We start from the raw sequence: 26,880 nt of genomic DNA, 5'->3' as shown, positions 1-26,880 counted from the left end.
GACGGCGCAACCGGTATGATTCAATTACACCAGTCGGATTAGATAATGATTTCGATGTGGGTTTCTTCTGCCTGGAGTTTATCTCATCCTGCCATCTTCCATTCTCTTCCTCCCTTGCTTTTTTATTTCTTATTTGCCATGATACATTTTCCACTACTTTTTATTCCTGTTTACCCAGACTAGTCATGCGTGTAATGATGGGCATTGTCTGGCGTTAAACAGTAGCAAGTTTGCCAAGTTTACAGAACAGCGTGCCCCTTTTACTTACACTGTTTTACTGACAGAAAGAGTTTTGCACCTTCATGTCCAACTGTCCCCCGCCCCCCTGTTTGCAGGATGTCTGCATCCAGCTATCAGCAGCCTGCAGCGGTGGGTGGATTGTAGGTGCAGTCTTATTTTCTAGCTGTCATATTCACTCTGGGTTATGGGAAGGTGACAGCCCTAAGTAATTACTGATCCCCATAGCAGATACCTCCAGCAAGCCCAAACCTACACTGCAGCAAACTGCCTGGCTGCCTCTCTTGAGCCTGTAGAGAGCAAGACGGAGCTGGAGGATCTGGAGGGCTGGCCCCACCGTCCAAACCTCACACGGACATAATGGATGGCCATACAACTCGCAGAAATGAAGCCATATGTCCATACTGTACATTTGGATATGCTTTGTAAGCAGGGACACAAATATAGATGCTGAGATTGAAATAAGGGGGTATGTTTGCCTACAGAGACAATAAATTAATTGAATTTTACAACATACTGATTCTTACTACTTCCTTTTTTTTTAACAAGTAAATAACTGTTTTGCGTTGGTATCCTGCTGTTATACATAAAAGGCAACCTTCTTACCATAATTAAACTGTCTCAAAAGTACATCTGAAGAGACAATTATGGAATGTTGTTATGTATCTGTTCAAAAGCAAGCATTTCTCTTTGTAATTTGTGAGATATTATTGCCTTGATTTAACATATTTATGTTTGTGTGCGCCTGTGTTGTGTCTCTCTTGTTCTGTTGTGTATTTGAGCTTAAACTGATGAAAAACCTGCCGCTCGTTGTCATTATTAAAGACCAAACGGCCCTTTCATGTTGTCTTTGAATAACTACAAACACAGCTGCAAGCTGCTAGGGGACCTCGGTTTTTCACGTCAGCAGTCGGTGTCACCCACCGAACGGTCCCCCCGAAAAATCGGTCCGCCCTGCCTTCACTGTGCTTGCATCATTTAGCCGCCATTCACTGATTATCACCTCATTTCTGCTTCAAACTGCACTCCAGTCATCATCTATCTCAGCAACAGATATCTGAAGCTTTTGTACAACAATCAATTCCACATAAATTCAGCATTATTTCATCATAAAAGACCAAGGAAGCGATCAGAGCACCACAGCTACACGAGATGCTAACTGATGCGTTCACTGCGCGTTGGTCATTTCAAAGCGTCACAGAGTATCACTTCATTTCTGCTTAAAACTGACTTTAGAATGATTTAAGGGGTTTTACATTGTCATCTGATGGTTAATAATCCCGTTAATCCATTTGATCGCTTTGGGTGAAGAAACTGTCTCAGACGAGCTGCTGAGCTCTGAAATAATGCATGCACAATGAAGGCAGGGCGGACCTATTTTTAGGGGCAGACCATTCGGTCTATGACACCGGTTTTGCTGACCGAACTGTCCCCCCTACAGATCGGTCCCCCTGCCTTCACTGCGCATGCGTTATTTCGGAGCGTCAGCAGCTATTCACTGATTATCACCTTGTTTCTGCTTAAAACTGCACTCCAGTCATCATCTATCTCAGCGACAGATATCTGAAGCTTTTGTACAACAATGTGACAAGCAAGGCTTGCCATACAACAGGAAAATTGCAGTAATGATTTTGGAAAGTAAATTCTTCACTATATACAGTATGAGCAATATGTAGTCATGTACCAGTGTGGTGACCAAGCAGTTAGTGTGCTGATTTCAAGAGCAGAAGGTTCCCAGTGCCCCTTCTCCTTGTAATGTTGTGTTGCTTTAGGAAGGGCATTCAGGATAAAACTTGTTCCAATTCAGCATGCAGATCCATCTTGGATCACCTATAGTGACCCTGAATAAAAAAGGGAAAAGCCAAAGGAAATTACTTATATTTTGAGCTCTTGCATATTTTGCTATTTGTTCCAAGAAAGTGCTTGTGGTAGATTTCTGCAATTTATTTGTTCACTGGGTTCAGCATCATATAAAATACCAGAAAGTGCATCGATTCATTGACCAGTTCACAGTACATTTAGATTGATTCATGGATCCCTGTATCAATATAGTCGTATTTATCACTTTAAAATCAATTTTCAAGTCATATTGTTTTTTTATTACACCTCTAGTAAATATCAAGGTTATGGGCCGCATTAAATACTGGTTTATTTGTATTGACCAAAATTTCTAGGCACGATAGGCAAAAGTCCAACTGAAAAAATAAACAGTTGCTATTCACTGGAAATTTTGTACATTTTTTCTCTCCTGGGAATATAATTGGTCCCAGTTCAAACAGAATTACAAATGAAATCAGTTCTATTCATTCATTCATTCATCTTCTACCGCTTAGTCCATTTAAGGGTCGTGGGGGGCTGGAGCCTATCCCAGCAGCCATGGAGCGCAGGACAGGACGCCAGTCTGTCGCAAGGCCACAAACAGACAAACAAACACAGACACACCCACACACACACACACACCTACGGACAATTTAAAGATCCCAATCCACCTAACCCGCATGTCTTTGGATGTGGGAGGAAACCGGAGCACCCAGAGGAAACCCACGCAAACACGAGGAGAACATGCAAACTCCACACAGAAAGGCCACGGGAATTGAACCCATGACCTTCTCGCTGTGAGGCAACAGTGCTAACCACTAAGCCACCGTGCTGCCCTGAAATCAGTTCTATCAAAATCAAAATGACTAATTACAGATGAACAAATTGCTTTATCACTATAACAGAGCTGACGTTACTCTGACAAAGCTCACCAAATTCTTCCCAGTGCATTAATTTTTTCTCGCTAAAATTAACTATGTATGTTGTACAAAAAGTCTGTCAGTATGTCCAGTGTTTCAATGCTGCAGAGTCGATACAGTGACATATGCGGCACAATTGACCAACCACGTGATTACATCTCAACAACACTGTCATATCTTTCTCCAGCATCTATGACATCACTTCTGTCCTGCTCCAGTGACTGATGCACAATCCAGAGATTGTCACAATGAAGAAATTAGTCTGCAGGAAATTGGTTTGCAAAAAAACATCTGATGTGGATTCTTCAGAAGGACAGGCTGGCCCCTAAATACACATGACAAAAACAGTCCACAGTACAGCGCAGGTGTCATTGGCAGAGGTTTTCTTTTATTTATACAGTGCAATATTCCAATTCACCTTACACAGGAGGGTTTGTGACATATGGATATTCTGCTTATACATACAATTGCTGTACATCAACAATTATTGTCATACTCATTGTCACTCATCAAATAAACTAAAACTAAATTGAAGTCAAAATTATAAGACAAAAAAAATCTACCCAGATTTGGAGGAAGACAACACCTATGTCTATGAAAATGAAGAGATTACATTTCAGTTTTTATTTCATGCAAAACATTTTAGGCTTGTCTTTTGTCTTCAACAATAATACATGTTAATATTGTTTTCATCGGTGTTTTAGAACACTGACGCAGTGTTGTCATTGTCTCGTCTTAGTCAAAAAAGTGGCCGTTGATACATATATTTCATCTCGTCTCCAATGATGAAATTAACACTAGCCCAATATATATACCGTCTATGCAGAAAACGTCTTGCTTACGAACATCATGTTCCTCGAGTCAGAATCCAAAAGTTCTGTATAGGCTTTGGAGCTCATCAGGCCCATGCTAATCCTCAGGTGCCATAGTGTGACGTGGATGAGTGTCCAATTTCCATAGATGGGGCACCAGTCCTAGACAAGGCCAGTACCCATTTATAGCTGGGTAGACTGACCAATGTAGATGAGGGGATGTACCCAAAAACACATCAAAGGCAGTGTGAGGCATGAACCTGGACTTGAACCTTGGCCTGTATGTTGGTAGTGCAGCTCCTAACCCACAGACCCATCTGCTCTGTCCTCAAAGGCAGCAACGGGATTGGAAGCCCATTCTTTACATCTTTGTTGTTGGGCAGAAACAGAACTGCTGGGATGAACGTGCAAGTGTCACAGTGAAATAAACCAGGATTTGTTGGAGAATATAACCCAAGACCTTCAAGATGGGAAACGAGATTGGTAATCACGAAAACCTGCTCAACACTAGGCCCAAATCATAAACAACAACAGCATTCTGAGATTTCTGACATCCGCCAACAGTTGACACGGACTCAATATAAAACATGTGATTCACATCGTGACCTGGATTTACGTAGATCCGGATTCCACAGCACAGTGCAATATTTGCATACTGATCCAGAATGGTCCAACTGATCAAGATGTTGCAATCTGATGTTTAATTCCCAAGCTGAAACAAAATAGTGTCTTCCTGATCTTTGTATTACATTGTGATATTGTATCCATTAAGTGGTTTTGAAAGTCTACAAAGTGAAATCCTGATCTATAATCTGGATCCGGATCCAGATCACCTCCAAAATTCAGTGCAGTCTTCCATGACCTAATATCTATCTGTAGTGAAAATTTTTTTTGTGAGAATCCATGAAGTAGGTTTTTTGACGTAATCCTTCAAATCCTATATAAAGTGAAATCTTGATCCAGAATCCAGATCTGGATCACCTCTAAAATTTAATGGGGGTTAATATCTGTTTGTGGTGAAAATTTTGTCAAAATCTGTGCAGTAGTTTTGACGTGATCCTAATAAGAGACAGACAGACAAATAAATACACGCCAGTGATTTTATTATATCCTTCGCAGACATAATAATGGAACTATTTTTTGGATCAACAGGTTGGTACATTGAAATAAGCACTTTATTTGACAGTATCACATTTCAAGCATCAACACAAAAACAAGACTGGTTTTCATTTCAAGCTGATTTTTAAACAAGCTCTTTACAAACTGCCTAGAGAGAGCTTCACTGCTCTTATCATCCATTCTCTGCTGCTTTCATTCACTCTCTGTCAATGTTGTTTATCAGAAGTACATTACATTTCCTGTTTCTCTGGTTTGGACCAAATAAAATATACAACATGAACTGATTTCCTACAGATTCAGCCCACTCTTCCATATGGTTTCCTGAATACATGATGTTGGATGAGATTGCCATCTCTTGCTGTCTCCCTCCGGGATCTTCTTTTACCAATGCATTTCTTCACTGTACATCTTCGCACTTTATGACTTACTTCTTCTGTGAATGATTTGTCACCGCTGACCTTGTCACTGTGTTTGCTGCTCCCTCCAGGACCACGCAGAGATTAACTCCACCATCCTGCGGAGCCAAACTAACACCGCACGCGTGGAGGGCCTCAGGCCGGGTACAGTGTACGTGGTGCAGGTGCGGGCACGGACGGTGGCGGGCTTTGGCAAATACAGCAGCAAGATGTGCTTCCAAACCCTCACAGATGGTAAGGATCGCCGAGCCAGGAGAAACAGCTCTGTGTCTCGCTTGTCTCCACTTCTCCATCACACTTCCTCTCTCACATGCACACACGCACCTCTTTACTGGCATCTCTCTTTGTATTTGGTGTTGCATTAATAGGTGAGATAGTGAGGAACTGCAGTGTGTGATTGCACTTCTGTTTCAACTGCTAAATTAATTTCCTTCAAGGTCGGGTTTAAGTATGTGTGGGTGCTTCGAATATGCAGCCTTTTGTTTGCGCAACTAGCTGTGCTTGATCCAAAATGCTTGGCTAATTGTTTTTTTCACCCTTCTGTTGCTGGAGAGGTGTCCCAGAGTGCATAGCTGCAATTAGAAGTTGATGTGATTTATTTGTGTGTGTGTGTGTGTGTGTGTGTGTGGTGTGTGTGTGTGTGTGTGTGTGTGTGTGTGTGTGTGTGTGTGTGTGTGTGTGTGTGTTGTAAGGGTTTGAGAGGCTTGCTAATACCCCCTCAATTGGACAGTGTGTAAAAAATTGTTTCACCTCTGCCACAGGTTATGATGTCACTGCCATTTTTTTTTTCACTTTCACGGGTAGGCACCCCAAATTGTCATGGTTTGAAACCTCGTCTTTACCTTGGAAAATCTCAAGGGGTCTAGAAGGGTTTCTTTGATAAGACTGTAGAAGCAAAATGTAGTTAAAGTTTGGTATGTCGGGTCCAACCTCATCACTCTCTGCAGATGACTACTTACGATATTGGGGAATGATGATTAGATAAGCACATATTCCCCAGTCTGATCTCACTGGTGCATGCTAGTGGGCATAGCCAAGCAGCAGCAGCAGCAATGTGTATTCAGTAGGGGTACAGTTGGACAGGCAAAGGGGGGTGCTGGGAAATTTGTGTCTTGCAGAGCCCAATTTGGAGGGAGTGTTTAGTAGATCATGCAGAGAAAGTGTTCTCATAGGAGGTTTGTAGTAATTGTGGTAATATGGCAAGTTGCCTGCCTCAACTAGCTCACAGTCTTGCTTCATTTATGTTATGGTTGTTTTTGCACACATTAGATGGTACGCACACAACACATTACATCATCAAATCAAAACATGTGCTACATCACATTCGTGAGCAGACGTGAACTTGACACACCGCTTTGTCACAGTTAAAAATGGCCTTCTTTGAAGCATTTCTATGTAATTAGTTCATTTGTTTTTCTTGTCAGCAGGATGTCTCAAAAGCAAATGAACACATTTCAATTAAATTTGGTAGGCATTGGGTGAAGGAGAAGTTGATTAAATGTTGGTGTGCGTCCCTGTCAAAGAGTGGATTTTGCCATTGATTTTTTTTTTTTTTGTCTCTGATTCTGATTCCTTTGAATCTGTATTAATGTTGCTTGATTTGTTCAGCAATCAGAATTAAAGGTCAGGATCTTTGGACCTCATCAAGGAGAGAAGATGATGTTTCAGTTTGTCTATCTGTTTGTCTGGATTGGTGGTCAGTATTTGCCCCTTGGTCCTGAGGTTGAAAGATCAGAGATCAGGAGCTACGTTTCCATGGACTGTGTTGGAGCGGACCTTTTTTAACCACAGTATCACACAACTATGAACCCAAAACATCAACATGTAAATATCAAACAGTTTACCTCACTCGTCCTTGTACTTTCATTTAATGAGAAGAGAAGACTAGGATTCAGACCATTGCTCAGCTGGACCTCGTCACAGTTTTAATAAGATACTGAGTCAAGTAACTGTAACAACAGAAGTTCTGGTGGGTTCAAGACAGGCCTGACAGAGTAAATCTATAGCCCAGTAAAGAACCTTGTTTCTCGCTTGCTTTTTGTACAATTCTTTATCCCTCCCTAAACTAACATTGCCTGACTATCTTAGACGTTGTCCTGTCATCTGATTGGTCTTCCGGGCAGCCTTCTTGACAAGCGCCGTTTTCCCACCTTTCTCCGGCACTACCTAAGAGTTATGTGTGTGCACCCAACAGATATTAACATGGCTCACGGTTTTATCTGACCTTACTAACTGAAAACAACAATTCTCTAATCTACCCTCCAGCGCCTCAGTTTCACATTCTTGTATTACAAACATATTTTGCACAATGAACTGTTCCTTCAGCATATCTACATAGCAACAGCATAGCAACAGGAATAAAAGTCACATCAGGTCACAGCACTTCAACAATGGTTACATAGAAAATGAGAAAACATAATAAAACTAGTTCAAACAGCATATCATGAAAATAAACCGCTAGCCTTAGCACAAACAAGTATAATCATAACCATAATATATCTTCAACTGTAATAATCAATTAACAATCAGACTGATTCAGAATCTGAAAGGAAGTTGTTGTTGTTGTTGTCGTGCATTCAGCTGCTCCCGTTTTGTGTTCGGGGTCACCACAGTGGATACAGCCAGATCCGCATTGGTAGTTGACACACGTTTTACGCTGGATGCCCTTCCTGACGTAACTCCAGTTTTACCTGGTGAAACACACACAGCCGCTGGTGTTCCAAAAAGGTCTCCCATCCAAGTACTCACCAGGTCCTGCACTGCTTAGCTTCTTAGACCCGACAGGATCAGGCTTACACACAGCAGATCGACTGCCAGAATCTGAAAGGAAGTGCATCATATAAACTCATCAGTCAGAATAAAATATGATCAGGTCCATAAATATTTTAACAGTGACTTTTTTTTGTCATTTTGCCATATTTACCATACAGCCCCATACTATTTGTATTTCTTAATGAATAATGTAAATGAAGTCCAAGACATATTCAGTGACTTAGATATGTCACTTGCATGCATCCAGAAAAATGGCTATAAAAATGATAATTGTCCTAAAAAATAGTCCTCATATTTAGTCCAGTAACTTATATAGACTCTGACAACTGATAACAATGTCATAATTCCTGCTATATTTTTTGTAAACCCGTTTAATTAAAGGTGAAACTCAACACTTCAAGCACACCATTCTGTCTCATCAGCTCCACAGTCACGGAGTACTGTGGAAATATTTTGGATTGGACTTTATCACAGACAAGAGTGACATTTCCACATTGTATTGTAATAATTTAGATGATAACAATGAGTGAGGCAGCTGTGATTTTGCGGGAAGGGAACCTGGGAAGGACGATAATTATGACAAAGGTGATCATTGTGGGTATTTACTTGTGTAGAGCAGATGCAGTGTCACCGTCATGGTCTTTTCTCTCCCTCAAGGTTTCAAATTATCTTTCCCTCAGACACATAGAGCACACCTTTGCTCAGTCACATAGATGCGCTTACACTACCATTGTTGGCTTCCTGCCATAGCAATAACATTTGTCAAGCCAATTAATAGCAGACGCTGAAGAAAAGCCGGCATTAGACTCAGTGCAACATCTTGTACTGAAATATCGACCTCACCTTCCACTGCCAATCCCAAAATGACTTGTCGAAACCTCAACTCTCTGCCAAACTAATAGTTTCTTTGCAGACTTCTTCTTAAAATGTGCAGTGCATTTTGGCGGTGTCACATCCAGCACATGACAAGTTGGTATTGACCAAGCAGTATTCAGTGAATTGCACTTCTTTTGGATGTTTTTAGGGAGAAATGTTGCAAATGCACAACTGTGTTCATTTTCTTAACCTGATTATTCCAGTAAAGGCTCACAGGGGACTGGAGACGAGCAGTAATTTGGCAAGAAGCAGGGTACAGCCTGGGCAGGCCACCAGTTTAACACGAGGCTGACACATATGGGACTGTTGAGCTCTGACGTAATGCATCACATGATAAATCTGTTCCAGGGTCCAAACAAAACACTTATGGTTATGTAAATTGATGAGATTCATTTCAGAAATGGTTGGAAGAGCCGCTACAGTGTCAGAAATCGAAACAAAAATGCCAGGGTAGAAGACCTACCTGATCAGTTGTAGCCACTTCTGTTTCTGGTTGTCATCAGCTGGGAATCTATAAAACGACAGTTCCGGTGATGTTTCCAACCTATAGACTTGGTCACATATCCAGGAACTCTGCCTTTGACGTCTTAGCGACATGCTTAGCAACGGCGGCTGGTGTGTAAACAATCCATAGCGGACAATGTAAGTTGATGCGAGTTTTTTCATTTTCACCACTGTTTTGTTTTTTAGTGCCTCAGCAATGCGAGGCAGTGGGTTGTACCAACAAAGCGAGAAAGTATATTAAAATCCGTCACGAAACACCAAGACGATTATGCATCACATCGATCATGCGTTACTTTGGGAGAAATAATCAGCAGCTGTCCCCCTCCTAGTGCAGACCAGCAATTCACAATAGACATGTGACATAAATTATATAAAATACAAAAATACCTAGTGTGTCTATGGCGTAGGAATAAATATCATGATATTCATTGAACATCTGGCCATTGTGTGGGATCATTTTTTCCCATCGTCCAGCTTTGTGTTGGTACGGATGAGATCCCAGTACTGCTGCTGCTAATTTGGTTTTTATGTCACTTCCGGGCGAAATTAACCAAACCCTCTGAATAGGTGAAGGCCACAATCAGGTCCCACCAACAGAAATATAACAAAATTCAAACAAATAATTACTTAAATCTGGAACTGAAGAGCAAATAACAATCCCACATACACAATGTATCTCGATGGTAAAACGCACTACCGCCGCGGAGTTTCACACCAGTGCGGAAGCAATCTGGCAGTGATGTGGCCGCAATCAAGTCAATTGACACATTCTGGCACACACCTCTGTGGCATATTTACGATGTTTTACTTCGAAAGAAGCTCAGCTGATGCAAACGACCAATGACCACAAACAGCTGACAATGCGCCCATTTTTTTGTTTGGACCCGGAAGTTGAAAATTATGTGATGCGTTATGTCACACTTAACAACTGAATAGACAGACTAACTCATTCAAATTCTGACTCACACCTATGCTCAATTTAGTCACCAATGTCATATTATGTAATTCTTGGCACATTCCTGACATTCTTAACGTGACTTGACGCATCTGAATAGGTTTCTTAATAGCACGTGTTGGTTCATGATATTCGTGATTTTCATGGAGCATGTTTTTGGCTGTCAAAAAATCTTCCACGAATGTTACGCACCACCCTCATTTCGCCTCATGTCAGGGTGGTCGCAACTGAGTGTGTTGATCTGTCTTGATTAGTGATGATCCTTGATAGAGCGTGACAGCGTTCATCTCTGACGTGCGCACAATTAAACCCTGCTGCACCGCATTCAGTTTCATTGTTGCAGTATGCTGAAGGAGGACAGTGATGCCAAGTCAGCTAAAAGTCTCGTTCCAGTGCTCTTCAGCATGCTCCTGCAGGTGTTCCACCTGCTGCATGTGCCTGATGTTTGGGAAAACGAGCGAGACGAGAGCTGCGTGAAGCCACTCATGTGGCTCTCTCCATGCCACTCCATGGCACAGAGCCCAACGAAGCATGCAGTCACAAAGTTCTTCTGCTGTGGCTGTTGAGGAGAAACTGGAGCAATCTGAATTGTTCAGCAGCTGACAGTTGGATGAATATGGGTGTGTGTGTGGAGACAATTCGCCTCATTCACAACATGACAGAACTTCATGATGCACTGTTACGCGCGATAATGCAGAACTTTATTCTTGACTGTGCATAATGGTTCCTGATACTTCTCCAGCAACATGTGCCATTTATCGTAGCACGTGGTAACAGGTTGCAGCAGTTCCTGAGGAAACCTGACGCCTCTGTCCCGAATGTATACTTTGTGGCATTCATGACGTGCCATCGTTATGTGTAAACTCAGCATAACTGGCACATCTTTGGAAGTAGGAGGAAGCCGGAACACCAGAGGGAACCCTCGCAAATATGCTGAGCATATGACAAAGTTTTGACAAAGTTTGACAAAGTTTAATTTGGCACACAAAATATTCAAATAGAAAAAAATTAACAATTCCACAAACAAACACAGACAAAACTAGTGAGTCCGAAAGGGTGTGGGCTGAAGCAAAGCTTATTAGCGCCCACCCCTGCTCGTACAAGTCCAACAATTCTTATCAGTCATATTTACATAAATACAAATTCACTACTACATGTCGACACACAGACATACACATCAATATACTATTCACTTATATTTATATATTACCAGATCATAAGAAAGTCGAATCAAGGCACTTTACGCCAGTAAGGACTAACCTTACCAACCCCCAGAGCAAGCACTAGGCAACTGTGGTGAGGAAAAACTCCCTATAAGGAAGAAACCTCAAGCAGACCAGGCTCTTGGGGGTGACCCTCTGCTTGGGCTGTGCCATATATACCTATATACATACGTATATACTTTACAAACATAAATATATACATACATATACACAGTCACTTATATACATATACATATACACCTACCCATATCTATATATCTACATACGCATATACATACCCACACATTCAAATATACAATAAGTCCCACTTATAAATTGTAAATCCATATAAATCAAATTATATTTGCTTCTTTATGATACTTAGACATAATGTTCTTTTTGAGTAGTTTCTTAAATCTCACTAAGGTACTACTCATTCTAACCTCTGTTGAACATTTGTTCCATTTCCTCACCCCATCCACAGACACACAAAAACCCTTTACATTTGTTCTTACTGGTGGTTTCATAAAAATTGCACAACCTCTTAAACTATATCTGGATTCCCTCAATCGGAACAGACTCTGGACATGTCTCGGTAAGGCTTGGTTTTTTGCTCGAAATAAAGTTTGAATTGTAATGTAATCGACCAAATCAATGAATTTTAATACATTTAAAGACACAAATAGAGAATGAGTTGGTTCACGATATTGTTTATTGCAGATGATTCGTATGGCTCGTTTTTGCAAAAGGAATATTGGATTGGTATTTGATTTGTAAGTGTTTCCCCATGACTCAACACAATATGTCATATATGGTACCATCAGAGAATGATATAAAGTAAGTAACCCTTCTTGCGGCAGTAGGTCTTTGGCTTTATACAAAATGGCTATAGTTTTTGACAATTTTGATTTCACATAATTTATTTGTGGTTTCCAGCTAAGTTTATTATCAATTATAACACCTAAAAATTTATTCTCTGTTACTAACTCAATTTCCTTATTGTTTATAGTTAAATTTGGGTAGTTAAATAGTTAAAATTTTTTACATTTGGGTGCCTGTTTATTTCCAAATATAATACATTTAGTTTTCCCAAGGTTGAGTGACAACTTATTAGCGTCAAACCAAACCTTAAATTTTTCCAGTTCTTTCTCCACTATGTCCAGAAGCTGTTCAAGATTTTCACCGCTACAGAACACAGTTGTATCATCCGCAAAAAGGACACATCTCAGTGAACTCGACACCCAACTTATATCATTTATATAGATTATAAACAACAAAGGACCCAGCACTGAGCCCTGCGGCACCCCACATGTGACATCCCTGAGTTCAGAATTTGTATTATTGAATTGAACATACTGAAATCTGCCTTGTAAATAACTAGCTATCCATTCATATGCCAGACCTCTGAGTCCATATTTCTGCAGTTTACTTAATAGTATTCCATGGTTAATTGTGTCAAACGCTTTCTGTAAATAACAAAAAAAAAACACCTATTGTGTATTGTTTATTATCAATTGCAGTTGCTATACTTTCCACAAAGTCCATCAAAGCATGTGATGTAGTTCGAGACCTTCTGAATCCATATTGTTCTTCACAAATGATGTTATGCTTCAGTAAATAATCATTTAATCTTTTAGCAAATATTTTTTCCAAAATTTTGGAAAATTGTGGCAGGAGTGATATAGGTCTATAATTAGAAAATGTGTGTTTGTCACCAGTTTTAAACAGAGGAATTACTTTGGCTATTTTCATTTGAGAAGGAAATTTACCAGTACTTAGTGACATATTGCAAATATAATTGAAGGGTTTTACTATACAATCAATAACTTTTTTTTAATAAAGCCATATCCAAATTATTAAAATCAGTCGATTTCTTACTTTTTGAACCATGAACCAGATCAAGTATTTCCCTTTCATGAGTACCACCAATGAACATTGAAACAGATTTGTTAAACGTTGAATTATTTACCCAGAAGTTATTAGTTGATGAGTCAATCTTACTGGCAAGATTTTTACCCACATTAACAAAGTATTCATTAAAGTGTTCAGCAATAGACTCGTCGTTATCAATCATGATGTAGTTGTTACTCTGAAAAAATGAAGGATAATCTCTAGTTACTCTATTCTTTTTTACTATTTCATTTAATATGTTCCATGTGTTTTGGATGTTATTTCTATTTTTGACAAGTAACTCATTATAATATGTTTTTTTTACTGAGTCTCATGATATTGATTAACTTATTCTTATATGTTTTATACTTACTTTCAGCTTCCTTAGTTCGTAGTTTTATGAATTGTTTATATAGTACGTTTTTCTTTTTACATGCCCTCTGAAGTCCCTTAGTTATCCATGGTTTGTTGCTATATTGATTTCTATATATTTTGTCAACAAATGGACAGTGTTTATTATACAAACTGGAAAAAAATGGAAATGAAAGCATCATATGACCTGTCAACATCATCAACAAAAACATCCGACCAATTCTGACTTGATAAATCCTCCCTTAAATTATCAATTGTTTCAGGTGTTACTTTTCTACTCATGAATTTGATATTGCTTCGATACATACAACAACCCTCCAATGCAAAGACTGAGAAAACTGGCAAGTGATCACTGATATCACTGACCAGTAGTCCCCCACTAAGATTACCGGATATAACGTTAGTTAAAATATTGTCAATGAGAGTTGTTGTATCCATAGTTATTCTGCTAGGATGAATGATGGTTGGAAACAGTCCTAAACAGTACAAGGTGTTTATAAATGAGGTAATTTGTGGATGATTGTGAGGGTTTAAAAAATATATATTGAAATCTTCACAGACAAATAAATGCTTATTTCTGTTGATTTTGTTGTACATTCCTAAGATAATGTCTTCAAAGGTGTCAATATTTGTCCCAGGAGCTCTGTAAATGCAACTAACAACTATGTTTTGGAGTTTATAGATGTAATTTCTATGGTAACACATTCCATGATGTTGTCCACTGTAAATGACATGTTGTTAATGAGTTTACAGTTATAATCTGACCTTACAAACAATGCAACGCCTCCGCCCCTTCTCGTCTGCCTATTAACCAGGAACAATTCATAACCATCAAGATATACCAGATCTTTGTTATCCTCATTTGACCATGTTTCTGAAATTGCAATAACTGAAAAATGTTTTTTGGATGTTTTCAAACAATCATTAATAGTGGACAGATTACGAGAAAGACTTCTGCTGTTGAAATGTATAATTGAAAAATTTTCATCATTGATTTTATAATTTTTGAATTGTTCTTCTGTAAAATATTTGCACTGTCTCACAATATTCTCACTGAAAAAGGTATCAGGATCATTTTCAGATTCGAAGGGGTGGTTAGCAGAGTTATTATAATTAAATGTATCTAGACAGAACTCCTGGGCAGAAATAAACGGATCATTATCCTTAGCCATTATGTCTCTCTTGTCTCCGGGTGTAGATGATGTGGATGAGTGGGTTGCTCCAGTCTGCATCATGGTGCTGTGATGTGTTTGAGTCCTCATACCTATTGTTCATATTTGTCCAGCTCCTCGATGTTCCTTATTGCCATAACCTTTGCTTGTTCTGGTGATCCGTTCAGTTTAATGAATATTTTACAGTTTGAAGTCCATGTGTGCTGGATTTTTCCCTGTTTCTTTAAGAAGCGTGCTTTCCTGGCAATGTCGGCATTCCGTTTGGTGAGATGTTCATTGATGAATACGTTTGCCCCTTTCAGTTTTCTTCCTTGTTTTAACAGTGCTGTTTTGTGTTTTCTGTTGATGAATCTCATGATGACGGTTCGTTTATCACCGTCATTTCTCCGGGGCAGAGGGTGGCACGCTTCAATGTTATTTAAATCCATTTCTATACCTTTAGATAGGAGGAAATCAGCAACCTGTTTTTCCACAGAGCTGACCTCCTGTTCACTGGGCTCCCCTCCGCTCTCATCTGTTACCGCCCGTGCGTTGGACCGTGGTTTGATGTGAAGACCTGTGATGATGACGTCGTTAATTCTGGTGTACTGCTCCAATTCAGCCACTCTATTTTCCAGCTGCACCAGATGCCGGTCTTTCTCGGCGTTCTGGAGCCGTAATGCCTTCACCTCTTCCACCAGATCCATGATTGATTTCTGTTGCTGCTTCACAACAGAAATCTCCTCTGATAGAAAGTCCAGAGATTTTTTAATATCGTCACCTTCCTCCGCTGTCAGAACCTTCTTAGGCCCCATGGTCGGCTTATGAGCACCTTGTCGATCGCCGATGTTAACAGCCTGCGTTGTTTGTCACCGGGATGGATCTGCACTGCGCTGGTGCCGCACGGCCTCGGTGTTTCCGCGCTGATGGATCCGCGGTCGCTGCACAAGGCCTCGGGGAAGCGGCACTCATGACGCGCGGCTTTAATGACGCAGCGCGCGGCCTCAGTGAATTCACCACGTTGAGCGGGCCTCGGACGTTGTTGCTGTCCAGTCGCGGGGCTAAGTTGCCGGTTGAGGTGGTATTCCCACTGTCCGGGTTTGCAAACACCGGCGTGGCAGATGGCAACTACAAACACCACCTCTGAAAACTCAGGTACAAACTTTTTGCAGCTCGCTCTGACAACACGCAGCTCTGACTGACTGACGCAGCGAACATTGTGACTGCGAACTCCATAGAGAAAGGACAGGTCAGTTTCAAACCAGAGACCTTACAGCAAGTAAGGTACTAACCACTAATCCATCATGATGCACTAGCTTAGGACCAATTCACAATATGATGTGAAGTGGCTGATGTAGCAAATTATCAAACATGTCTTCAACACAGGTTGACATAGGTCAGGGTACATCGCTTTGGATGGAGCTTGACATTTGGTGATGGTCCACTGACTTACTATAGGATGTATGTAGTTCAACTTTCACTGTGGGAGGGTAGCCACACACCATGGAGAAGTAGCATAGCTTGGCAGGAACTGATTGTTGACTCAACCTGTGAGACGTCGCAACACATCAAATCGGTTGGTTATACTCTGCTTCTTCTACTAGTTCGTGCTTCTCAATTATTTTCTGTCCCCCCCAGGAAGAAGAAAACATTTTGCCCCTCCCATTCTCTGCCGTGACTATAAATAGTATCATTTGTCCTTAAAATTGTTAGAAGTACACCTCTGCACACATTGTATCCTTGTTAACATAAAGAAAACAAAAAAAGAAAGAAATTTAGATCAACTTACAACAAATAATAACTTTATTAACATTGTTTTTTTAGTCTGTAACAGAAAAAAAATTGCATTTCTTTGCTTGGTATTAAAAAAACCCTTAAACTATAAACATTTTTGACCGACTGCCATTTGATACTGAAAAAACAAAATTAATAAAATCAATAAATAATAATAAATTCAAATTGATCAGAACAATTACTGGGGAGCAAATATATAAAACATTGTAACAGACAAACAAAAATGAATAAAACAATTTGATTTATTTATGATTATTATTTATTTTATTCGTTTTTATTTTTGCAGCACTTGGATGGATGAGATTTATTGTCATTGTCATTACAAGTGCAAAAACAAGATCTCGTCCACACTCACATTACCACAGACAAATATGTAATAATGGCACACATCAGAATTAAGACAACACATACACATTTGACATTGTTTATATGCACTAAACTTGAAACAGTCCGTTATCCAAATTGAGGCGATGTGAGAGTGTGGTAGCCGCATGACAGAGACCATGTCTACTGTTCTTTAGTTCCTCTGCTCGGGTGCTATGATGCTAACGTTGCTCGCTGGTTTACTGAAGCTGCGGAATGATTGCTGGCAATATTTGGCATGTTTTTGTTGAAAAAAACTCAAGCAGCTTATTGGCGTGATTGGGGTGTAATGTCTTTAAGTGATGCTTTAATTTATTTGGCTTCATGCTGTCCACAGCCAATATTTTAAGACACACCAGTCTTTCCTCGTCTCCCAACGTAGTGCGAAAATACCCTACATAGATCTGCGTTCCATTATGCTAGAGTCCTCAATACTCCCTGTGCACACTCTGACAATAAGAGTACCAATGCCACCTACAGTAGTGGATGTGCAATTACACTTTTTTCTAGTACGGGAAAAAAAAAACATGTTCCCCACGGTCACACGCGCTCCCCTGGCATCGCACCCCCGGGGGATGCTATCTGAGAAGGACTGTACTATTTTAAGTTTAGTGTTGCCCATCGTTGTTCTACTTTGCAGTTCCTGTATCAAAAATGCATTTTGTTAATGCAAAGTGATACAGCTGGATTATGATGGAGTAGTGTTTGAATTGATCCATTCAAACACTTGAGATTTGGCATAAGCATTTCAAACAAATCGTCAGTTCCTGTCATCGATAAGTAACGGTTTTATGTGTCACTTATGCAAAATAAACCTGGACAAATGGTTGCACTCTCTCCATAAACAAACAAGAATACCTCGAGCTTCTTTTCACTGCATGCTTGTCACGTTGCACCATCCAGACAACACTTTGATATCACGGAGAAGCATCTCGGGAGCATATTCGGGAGAGATCTTCTCGTCGGGCACAGGTGTTTAAAAGCGGTTAAATAACGCAACTGGCTGAGATGATAGCGATGATTTGCCACACCCTTGTGATTAATGTTCCAATTCAGCCGGCCCGTTTGTGCACAGCGGTGCTGTATCTGTGTGTACTGAAATAGCAGGTGCCTGGAAAACCTTCCTCTTAATGTTTGCCATTAAAATAGCTCTTATATCGCTTTTGTCTTCCTGTCAGCACATTTTCATACACTTTCACAAGGTGTGCTTTCACCTACCCTGCTCACAAAAACGGCCGTGCTCACACAATGCAGGCTTGATTGACAGGCGTGATGACAATAGTTGATTGGTCCATCAGCAGGGTAACTAATGTCATACTCCAGTTGTTTGAAACGGCTGAGACATCACGATGAAAGTGATTGCAATAGCAGCCCATTTAGTGCCGGAAAACAGGTTGCTATGTGATTTTTATTTTATTTTATTTTTTCGGCTGACAGGGGAAATCGCCATTCTCATACAGGTGAAAGAGTAGATTTATCAGGACCTCTCACACCTAATGTGCATCAAAACAGGAAGAGTGTCTGGAAGCTAGCCGGTACATCAATCGCACTTTGTTTGGAACATACTTGATAATGTGCAAGTTAAAAGAGTGAGTAATTCCTGTCACATTGAATTCCTCATATATTCCCGGCTCTCGTGATGCATTAGTTCTCCCTTTATCATTTTAATCCAATAGCTGCATTCTGCACAGGGGATGGATTTAGAAGCTGCTGGTTTGCCTGCAGCATGCTAAATCGTGCATAGCTTTAACTACAGTATTTGCTCGTGCCTAAGTCGCTGAGGGACAGGCATACAGAAAGATGACAGAGGAGTCTGCTGTGTCGACGTTTTCGGCGAGCGCTGTATGCTGTCCTCTGAACTGACTCCAGCCCACTCTGGCGATGTAAATACTGCTGCTAGTATGTGTGTGTGTGTGATTGGCAGCGTACACCTTCTATATCAACACCTGAAGGACAAAAATCCAAGGTGCACTTTCCTGTTAAGTCATTTCTGACAGATATGGCAATAAGCAACAGAAAAAGAACAGTGAGTCCACCCTACGACCGCCCATCCTCCAACCTGCCGCTTTCTCACCACCGGTTTAGTGATAAGGAGGGCCTTCCCTCCTTATCAACACAACTTGTCAGTCAATCTTGCAAAAGCTCCCTGGATTTCACTCAGCAGAGATGTTTTCTTTATCCATCACTGCACCCAGTCCAACCACACTCCGCCTCTTCTCCCTCATGCATGCATGCACTGTGATGCTCCCTATAGCTTACATGAGACATTGTCTGTGTGTGTGTCTGTCTGTCTGTATGCTACACAGATGACTTCAAGTCAGAGCTGAGGGAACAGCTTCCTCTGATTGCGGGGTCAGCAGCAGCAGGAGTGGTCTTCATTGTTTTCTCTCGTTGCCATCTCCATTGTGTGCAGCAGGTGAGCACATCTTCCTTTCTCTGTATTCCTGTAACACCAAACTGGATCAGAAAGTGATCAGAGAGCACAGCGACACTATACCCACATGTCAGGTATATAAGGAAAATGTTACTTGGATCACTGGGGTCACATGGGGCAAAAGGTCACATCATGAGTCAAATGTATCTTTTCATATCAGGTTTTTTTGCATGATCACAGTGGACACACTGACTTTTTACGTGATGAGCTCCAGCATGAACAATCACAAGAGTAGATTCAGCTGTGGTCGCCTTTTGCTTTGAGCACTATCACCATCAGCTTTTGTCATTCACTGTTGGAGCAATTCCCAAAGAAGTAAGTCTGGTAAAGACTTTTAGGCCCTTTGATGTTGGCGCTTATGTCCAGATATCGTAGCATGAAGCAGATGAGAATCTAAGGCTCATCCCTGACAGCAGATATTTTACTATAGTTATCCTATTATATGTATGTGGCACCCCTCAAGATACGCACAACCCCACATACATAGCCACTTACACACAGACAACTCCCCCCACACACACTCACAACCCTCCTCATGCACGATCGCTCCACTCTCAGTATGTTAAATGGTAAACTGATTGCATTTCTCTAGCGCTTTTCCCTCTGATGCAAATGCTGTCAGTGCTTTGCAGTAATGCCTTACATTCACTTATTCACTCAGATACTGATGTCAGTGTGCTGTTGTGCACAGTGCGCAACTTCGCATTGCGAACAACATGGAGATCATTGCCCAAGAGACCTCAGTCATATTATTGTGCGACAGTCAATTAATGACCCTCTGGTCTGGAGTCTGTCAATTTCACCTCATGATAAGATCATCACTGGTAACTTCCCCATCCAGTGGTGGTAGCCATTTACAGCTGGGTCTTGTCCAAGCAACCAGAAAAGTAGTGACACTGGGAATCACCCCCAGGTTTTGATATTGGTAGTCCAAATCCTACCCCACTCATATGACCAACTGAGCTCAGCTGACATACTATTATGCCAATGTTTTGAACATGCCCAAAACTCCATAGCTGTACTCAAATACACTGATACTTGATCAGAAAGAATTCCATTCTACCGACACATCCCAAACATGTTTTGTTTTGGCTGGCTTCATTTCATGTCAGTTTGTGCAGAATGATGCTGTTGGACCTCTAACCTTTTACTGGATTTTGACCTTGACCTTAACCTACTGTTGACTGATCCTAACCAAAATCAGACCATCATTCCCATCCATAGTTCCCATCCAGAGATATCTTGCTAAAATACAACACAGTTGCGTGGATACCAATATGATCACAAGAGTGTACAGGTGAAAGGAAATTAATGTTAATTTATGTTACTGAATATTTATGTCCTCTTTTTTTCAACAACTTATATTGCTTATATCTTTTTTAAATATAAAATTTGTGATTTTTTTTTTTATTGCTCAAAAAGCAGTGGCACTGGTATTAAAGGGGTCACATTATCCAAATCAGTTTTTTAAATCCACTTTTTAACAGTTTAAATATCATTGGAGTTTTATGGAAAACATCCTCATTTCTCAATTCTTATCAGGGTGTGGCACAAACTGGGTGGGACACAAATGCAAACTCTCACAGCAGGTGTAGTTAGAATTAGGTTTAATCATAAAAAACAGGCAGGGATTTGGTACAACAGGTGGTCCAGCGCGAAGGCAAAGGTACAGACAGACGTGAAGCTGAGGCTTGGTCCAAAAAACAGGCTGAAGTCAAAAAGCATGGTGGTGGTGGTATTCAGAGGCAAAGACAAGTACAAGGTCGAGGGCAAAACAAGGTCAAACACTGGCAGGCTGATACAAAGGCTAAACAGATGAAGAACAGCTGGAAAGTGAAACATATTCAGCAATCTGGCAGTGAGCTGTGAGACTGTGAGGGCTTAAATAACTGGTGGTGTAATTAGTGGAACAAGATGCAGGTGTCAGTGAAAGTTCTGGAGGGGGGCGTGACTAGTGAACAACGATTATGCATTGTGCAAGAGAGTTAAGGCAGGAAAACGACAAGTGGAGTGATGAAAGAGACAAAGACACGTGAAATAGGTGCAACAGCAGAAGTGGATGAAAACAGCAGCAAGAGTCATAGTGAGAGATGAAGACACAAGTGCTGGTGCAGGGGCAATCAAATAAGATGAGGCAATAACAGAAACCATGAACAGAATACAATACAACTACGACCAGGACAGAGCATGAACATGTGAACTGAAAACAAAACCTGACATTATAGCATAACTGAAATGACAAATGAGATGAGCAAAATAAACAAGTGAAAAACTAATGATCAAAAACACAAACTGGCTGAACAAAACTAGAACAGAATTGAACAATGGTAAAAGTATGAAAAATAACAAAGAATCAAAGTGGCAAAGCAAAATACAAAATACAATAAATGTGATAAACCCAACTAAACTAAGACTAAAGTAACTTGAGCCAAGAATGAAAGCAAACAATAAAGCAAAACTAAATATGTGGCAAAGAAAAGATACACAGAGAATAAATTAAACAAAACCAATCATAATTGAAGCATGACCATAACGAGACATGAATAAAACCACCTAGGCTCAGAGCATGGGAACAGAAAAGGGTCCAGAACTGTAACAACTGGCCCTAAAGGGCTGGATCATGACAGTTCTTTGTGTCTTTGTGCAAATCTTACCTACTGCCAGTGGTGGGCACAGTTCTGATAATCCACTAACCGCTAATTACCGAAGCTAACTTTTTCTTAGTGGATTAGCTTTTCAGCTAATTTTGAAAACCATCACTGGACCTCTTAGCTTCTCCTAAATTTTGCTCCGCTAACTTTCAGTCCACTAACTTTACTGAATAAAACTTAATGGTCAAAATCATACATGTTAGTACCTACCTGTTGCGTCTTTTACAATAGTTAGATGGCTGTGAGTTCAATACTTCCCTAGCAGAAGAGAGTGGAGTGGGCTGGCTGGCCGGCTGACTACGTGAGACAGACGCTCTGGTTCATTGTTCGTTTTTGGGTTTGGTTGGGTTTGGTTTTTACTCAGAAGCCTTGGTGGTGCTTATCCCTCTTGAGTCTTGGGTATTATTGAGTGTTTATGACTACTTTTGGTTTTACCTTAATAATTTACCTTAAAAAAACTGTTTTCCTTGCCTTGTTTGGTGTCATTGTTTTCAACACAACTCACCTGTGTGGCTTTACACTTTGTTTTTTTTTCTTTTCATTCTGACATACTGCATTAAAACAGAGACCCTAAATTCACCCAAAACCTAAAATTTGAATCAGAAAAAGGTAATTTTATAGGTTGAAAACCAGAAATATGTTTAATGAACCATTCTTATAAATTAGGATGCAAATAAATTGTAAATTTAAAAACTATATGTAAAAATGTAGCATAAACAAAGTTATATGCAACAATTCACAGTAAAATGCAGGAAATGCTTCAGGCATTTCTGTTTATTTGTGTTGTGGCTATATTATATTTGTGCCACTCAGAAAAACGATTCCTGCCCAATGCACATCAGAAGCCCCAAAATAACAACAAACAGATATTCCACCTCAATATCCTTGTGTATTTTTCCCTTATTCCTTGTCTTTGTAGCATTTTTTCTTGGTATTGGTACAGACTGTCCTGACCGTGTTAGTGTCCAAAAAAAAAAAAAAAAACCTTGAAAAAACTGAACTCCTGTGTTCTCCGCCCCTGGAGCCTGCTTACTGCTGGAGTCTCTATTCCAGGACTTGGCATTTGGACGGAGCTCTGCAGCGCCAAGTCCTGGAGAAGCTGCAATGAGAAGCGCACGATCTGAGAGATCTGTGTGCACATCAATGGATCCACCTGCTCTGGTTGCTTATCCAGAACAAAAGAGGGATCATCTCCATCAGAATCCTCACTGTCTGGTTGCATGCTCTGTCTTGATCCAATTCAAAACATCAGTGAAGCGGTTGCTCAGTATTCATAAGACACCTCATTTTTACAAAACAGAAACAAACAACGCCACCACACTAACCTTACAAGCTAAATACACCACCAAAATAATACACACGCCAAATATTTCTCAAATCTCTCAAATGCCAAAACTCTAATTGCTGTCTTCTTTTCTCTCTCCTCGCAGAATCGCACACAATATTCCTTCCCTCATCAACCAAATCACGGGGCTTGGGTATCATTGTTTTTGGCTTATGTAGTTTATTTTCCACCAGTGATAAAGACAAATTCATGTTTTGTTTCATTTTTGACTTGTGTTGCTGCGGGCAGAGAGGGCACAAGGAAGAAAAACTCCATTTTGCGCACGTCATGCACGAAGTGTGCACCCACAAGCAAACCGCATGGGGTCAGTGGGCTGTGATCAAACACACATGGGGTTAATGACTTCTGATTCGTTAGCTCGTGCGTTTTCCACCAGTGAAAAAGAAGGAGTCATGTTTCTTCCCACCACTGTTGCTGATGCAGCAGAGAAGGACATGATCCTTTTTGCTGCGTGTGTGACATAAACTTGCAGCAAAAATGACAATAACATTCATGAAAATGCATGGCATAAAAACTCACAAGTCAAGTTATACTAGGCCTATCAACAAAATTTAAAAATGGGTATAAAGGTTGAAGCCTCCATGCTCAACCACATTCAAAGGGAGACTCAGAGTGCAGCTGATCGAGTGTTATGTCCACCTAATTAGGTCATGTGACTTTTGATGCGGTGGCGCGTCAGTCAACTCCAGAGGGTTAAAGTCGAAACTGGCTTATCAGTAGCCGAGAGTACTAAAAGTTAGCCGTGGTTAACTGTAACGTCCATTATTTATTTATTTATTTATTTGCGGTTTACAGTTTAGCATTATAAAAGTTAACTTTTCAGTTACTGGATTAGCGGTTAACAAAGCTAACTTTTGGTGAGCTGTGCCCACCACTGCCTACTACAATATACGAGGGCTGTCAATAAAGTAACGGTCCTTTTTATTTTTTTCAAAAACTATATGGATTTCATTCATATGTTTTTACGTCAGACATACTTGAACCCTCGTGCGCATGCGTGAGTTTTTCCACGCCTGTCGGTGACGTCATTCGCCTGTGAGCACTCCTTGTGGGAGGAGTCGTCCAGCCCCTCGTCGGAATTCCTTTGTCTGAGAAGTTGCTGAGAACTGGCGCGTTGTTTGATCAAAATTTTTCTAAACCTGTGAGACACATCGAAGTGGACACGGTTCGAAAAATTAAGCTGGTTTTCAGTGAAAATTTTAACGGCTGATGAGAGATTTTGAGGTGATTCTGTCGCTTTAAGGACTTCCCACGGTGCGAGACGTCTCGCAGCGCTCTCAGCCGCCGTCGTCAGCCTGTTCAAGCTGAAAACCTCCACATTTCAGGCTCTATTGATCCAGGACGTCGTGAGAGAACAGAGAAGTTTCAGAAGAAGTCGGTTTCAGCATTTTATCCGGATATTCCACTGTTAAAGGAGATTTTTTTTAATGAAAGACGTGCGGACAGATCCGCACGGCGGGACGCAGCCGACGCGGTGCGGCGGCACAGGAAAAACACTTCCGTGTTGATAACCATTTGTAAAATCCAGGCGGCTTTTGATGGCTTTCAGTGGAGTGAGTATATGAGAAATTGTTTAACAGGCAGGACATGTTCCAACTTGTCCTTAAGGCTTCCAACAGAGGTGTTTTTCCTGTGGCGGAGCGTCGCGGCGGCTGCGTCCTGACGCGCAGACCCGTCCGCACGTCTTTCATTAAAAAAATCTCCTTTAACAGTGGAATATCCGGATAAAATGCTGAAACCGACTTCTTCTGAAACTTCTCTGTTCTCTCACGACGTCCTGGATCAATAGAACCTGAAATGTGGAGGTTTTCAGCTTGAACAGGCTGACGACGGCGGCTGAGAGCGCTGAGCGATGTCTCGCACCGTGGGAAGTCCTTAAAGCGACAGAATCACCTCAAAATCTCTCATCAGCCGTTAAAATTTTCACTGAAAACCAGCTTAATTTTTCGAACCGTGTCCACTTCGATGTGTCTCACAGGTTTAGAAAAAATTTTGATCAAACAAAGAGCCAGTCTCTCAGCAACTTCTCAGACAAAGGAATTCCGACGAGGGGCTGGATGACTCCTCCACAAGGAGTGCTCACAGGCGAATGACGTCACCGACAGGCGTGGAAAAACTCACGCATGCGCACCAGGGTTCAAGCATGTCTGACGTAAAAACATATGAATGAAATCCATATTTCTTGAAAAAAATAAAAAGGGCCGTTACTTTATTGACAGCCCTCGTATAATTGAGAAAACTGGACTCCAGCAGTCTGTGACACGCCCCCACACCACCTATATCATACAGACCCAGAGTCGGCTTCTTTCCATTTAAAGCAACACACAGTATTAAGTGGAAGCCATCAGTCTGATTAAACAGGAAAAGAGCTTGATACATTTGAAATGAAACATTCAATTCCTTCAAGAACTAAAGTGCTCTCTTTCCTCAAATGAGCCCAACCAATTTCATTTTCTTGCAAGTTTGTCACACTGCCACATTCCCATCTTTGCTGCTCTTAGAGGTATGAAAGTCAAATTTCCGCAGCACTGTGTGCAACTTTGAGACAGTAATTGTTCATCAAAAGGGGCCAGGCTCATTTGATGTTGAGGCAGAGGAGATGGATGAAAAGCAGAGATACTGTCAAGGTCTAATTAAAAATCTGCTCATTTTCATAAACTGCATTTTCCATTGCTGTGCAGCTGATTCCATTTTTTAACCATGTCATGTTTAGGCAATGCCAACAGTAATAAGAATTCCTTTAAACTTTCCTTTCATCCCCTTTTTCTCTCAATATTTATCGCTCCCTCAGGAAAAGGGTGTATACCAAGGATGCAGTGTACAGTGACAAGCTGCAGCATTACAGCACAGGAAGAGGTGAGTCCTATCCAACAATGAAGCTATCTATTCGTGTCATGTCTGCTCATAGTTTTTTTTTCTTGGTTATTTGGCAACTTTACTGTAAGACAGCAGGAAACACTTTAAAAGCCATTTAATGATCTGATTGAAAAGTCATGGCACAAGAAATGCATGATTAATTCTTTGGTCCCAATACCGAGCTCTAGGATTGTCAAATTGTTGTATTTATATCAAATTTCAATGGTTAGCTAAAACTGAATTTCTCCAAAAATATTTGTCCTATGAACTTTCCTTTTACGCAGTGTTCATCCTTGACCCAAAATACATACATAAGCATGCCAAACGGCAAAAGTCAGCTCTCCTCGGTTTTTGCATGATCAAAGCCATACACACATATGTGCACACCACACA

General features: G+C 40.7%; 1 protein-coding gene across 2 annotated transcripts in view; it reads left to right on the top strand.

Annotated features, from left to right (window-relative positions):
• LOC117521852 (ephrin type-B receptor 1-B) overlaps positions 1-26,880 on the top strand; it is a 667,735-nt gene that overhangs the window by 503,857 nt on the left and 136,998 nt on the right. For both annotated transcript variants that reach the window (XM_034183208.1, XM_034183207.1), the window contains exon 7: positions 5,394-5,556. In XM_034183208.1, coding sequence (XP_034039099.1) covers positions 5,394-5,556 — 163 coding nt within the window. The remainder of the gene's footprint in view (positions 1-5,393; positions 5,557-26,880) is intronic.

This window comes from Thalassophryne amazonica, chromosome 12, assembly GCF_902500255.1.
Source record: "Thalassophryne amazonica chromosome 12, fThaAma1.1, whole genome shotgun sequence".
Classification (NCBI taxonomy): Eukaryota; Metazoa; Chordata; class Actinopteri; order Batrachoidiformes; family Batrachoididae; genus Thalassophryne; species Thalassophryne amazonica.
Note: the sequence above shows the minus strand (reverse complement) of the source record. Positions and strands in the feature narration are given on the sequence as shown.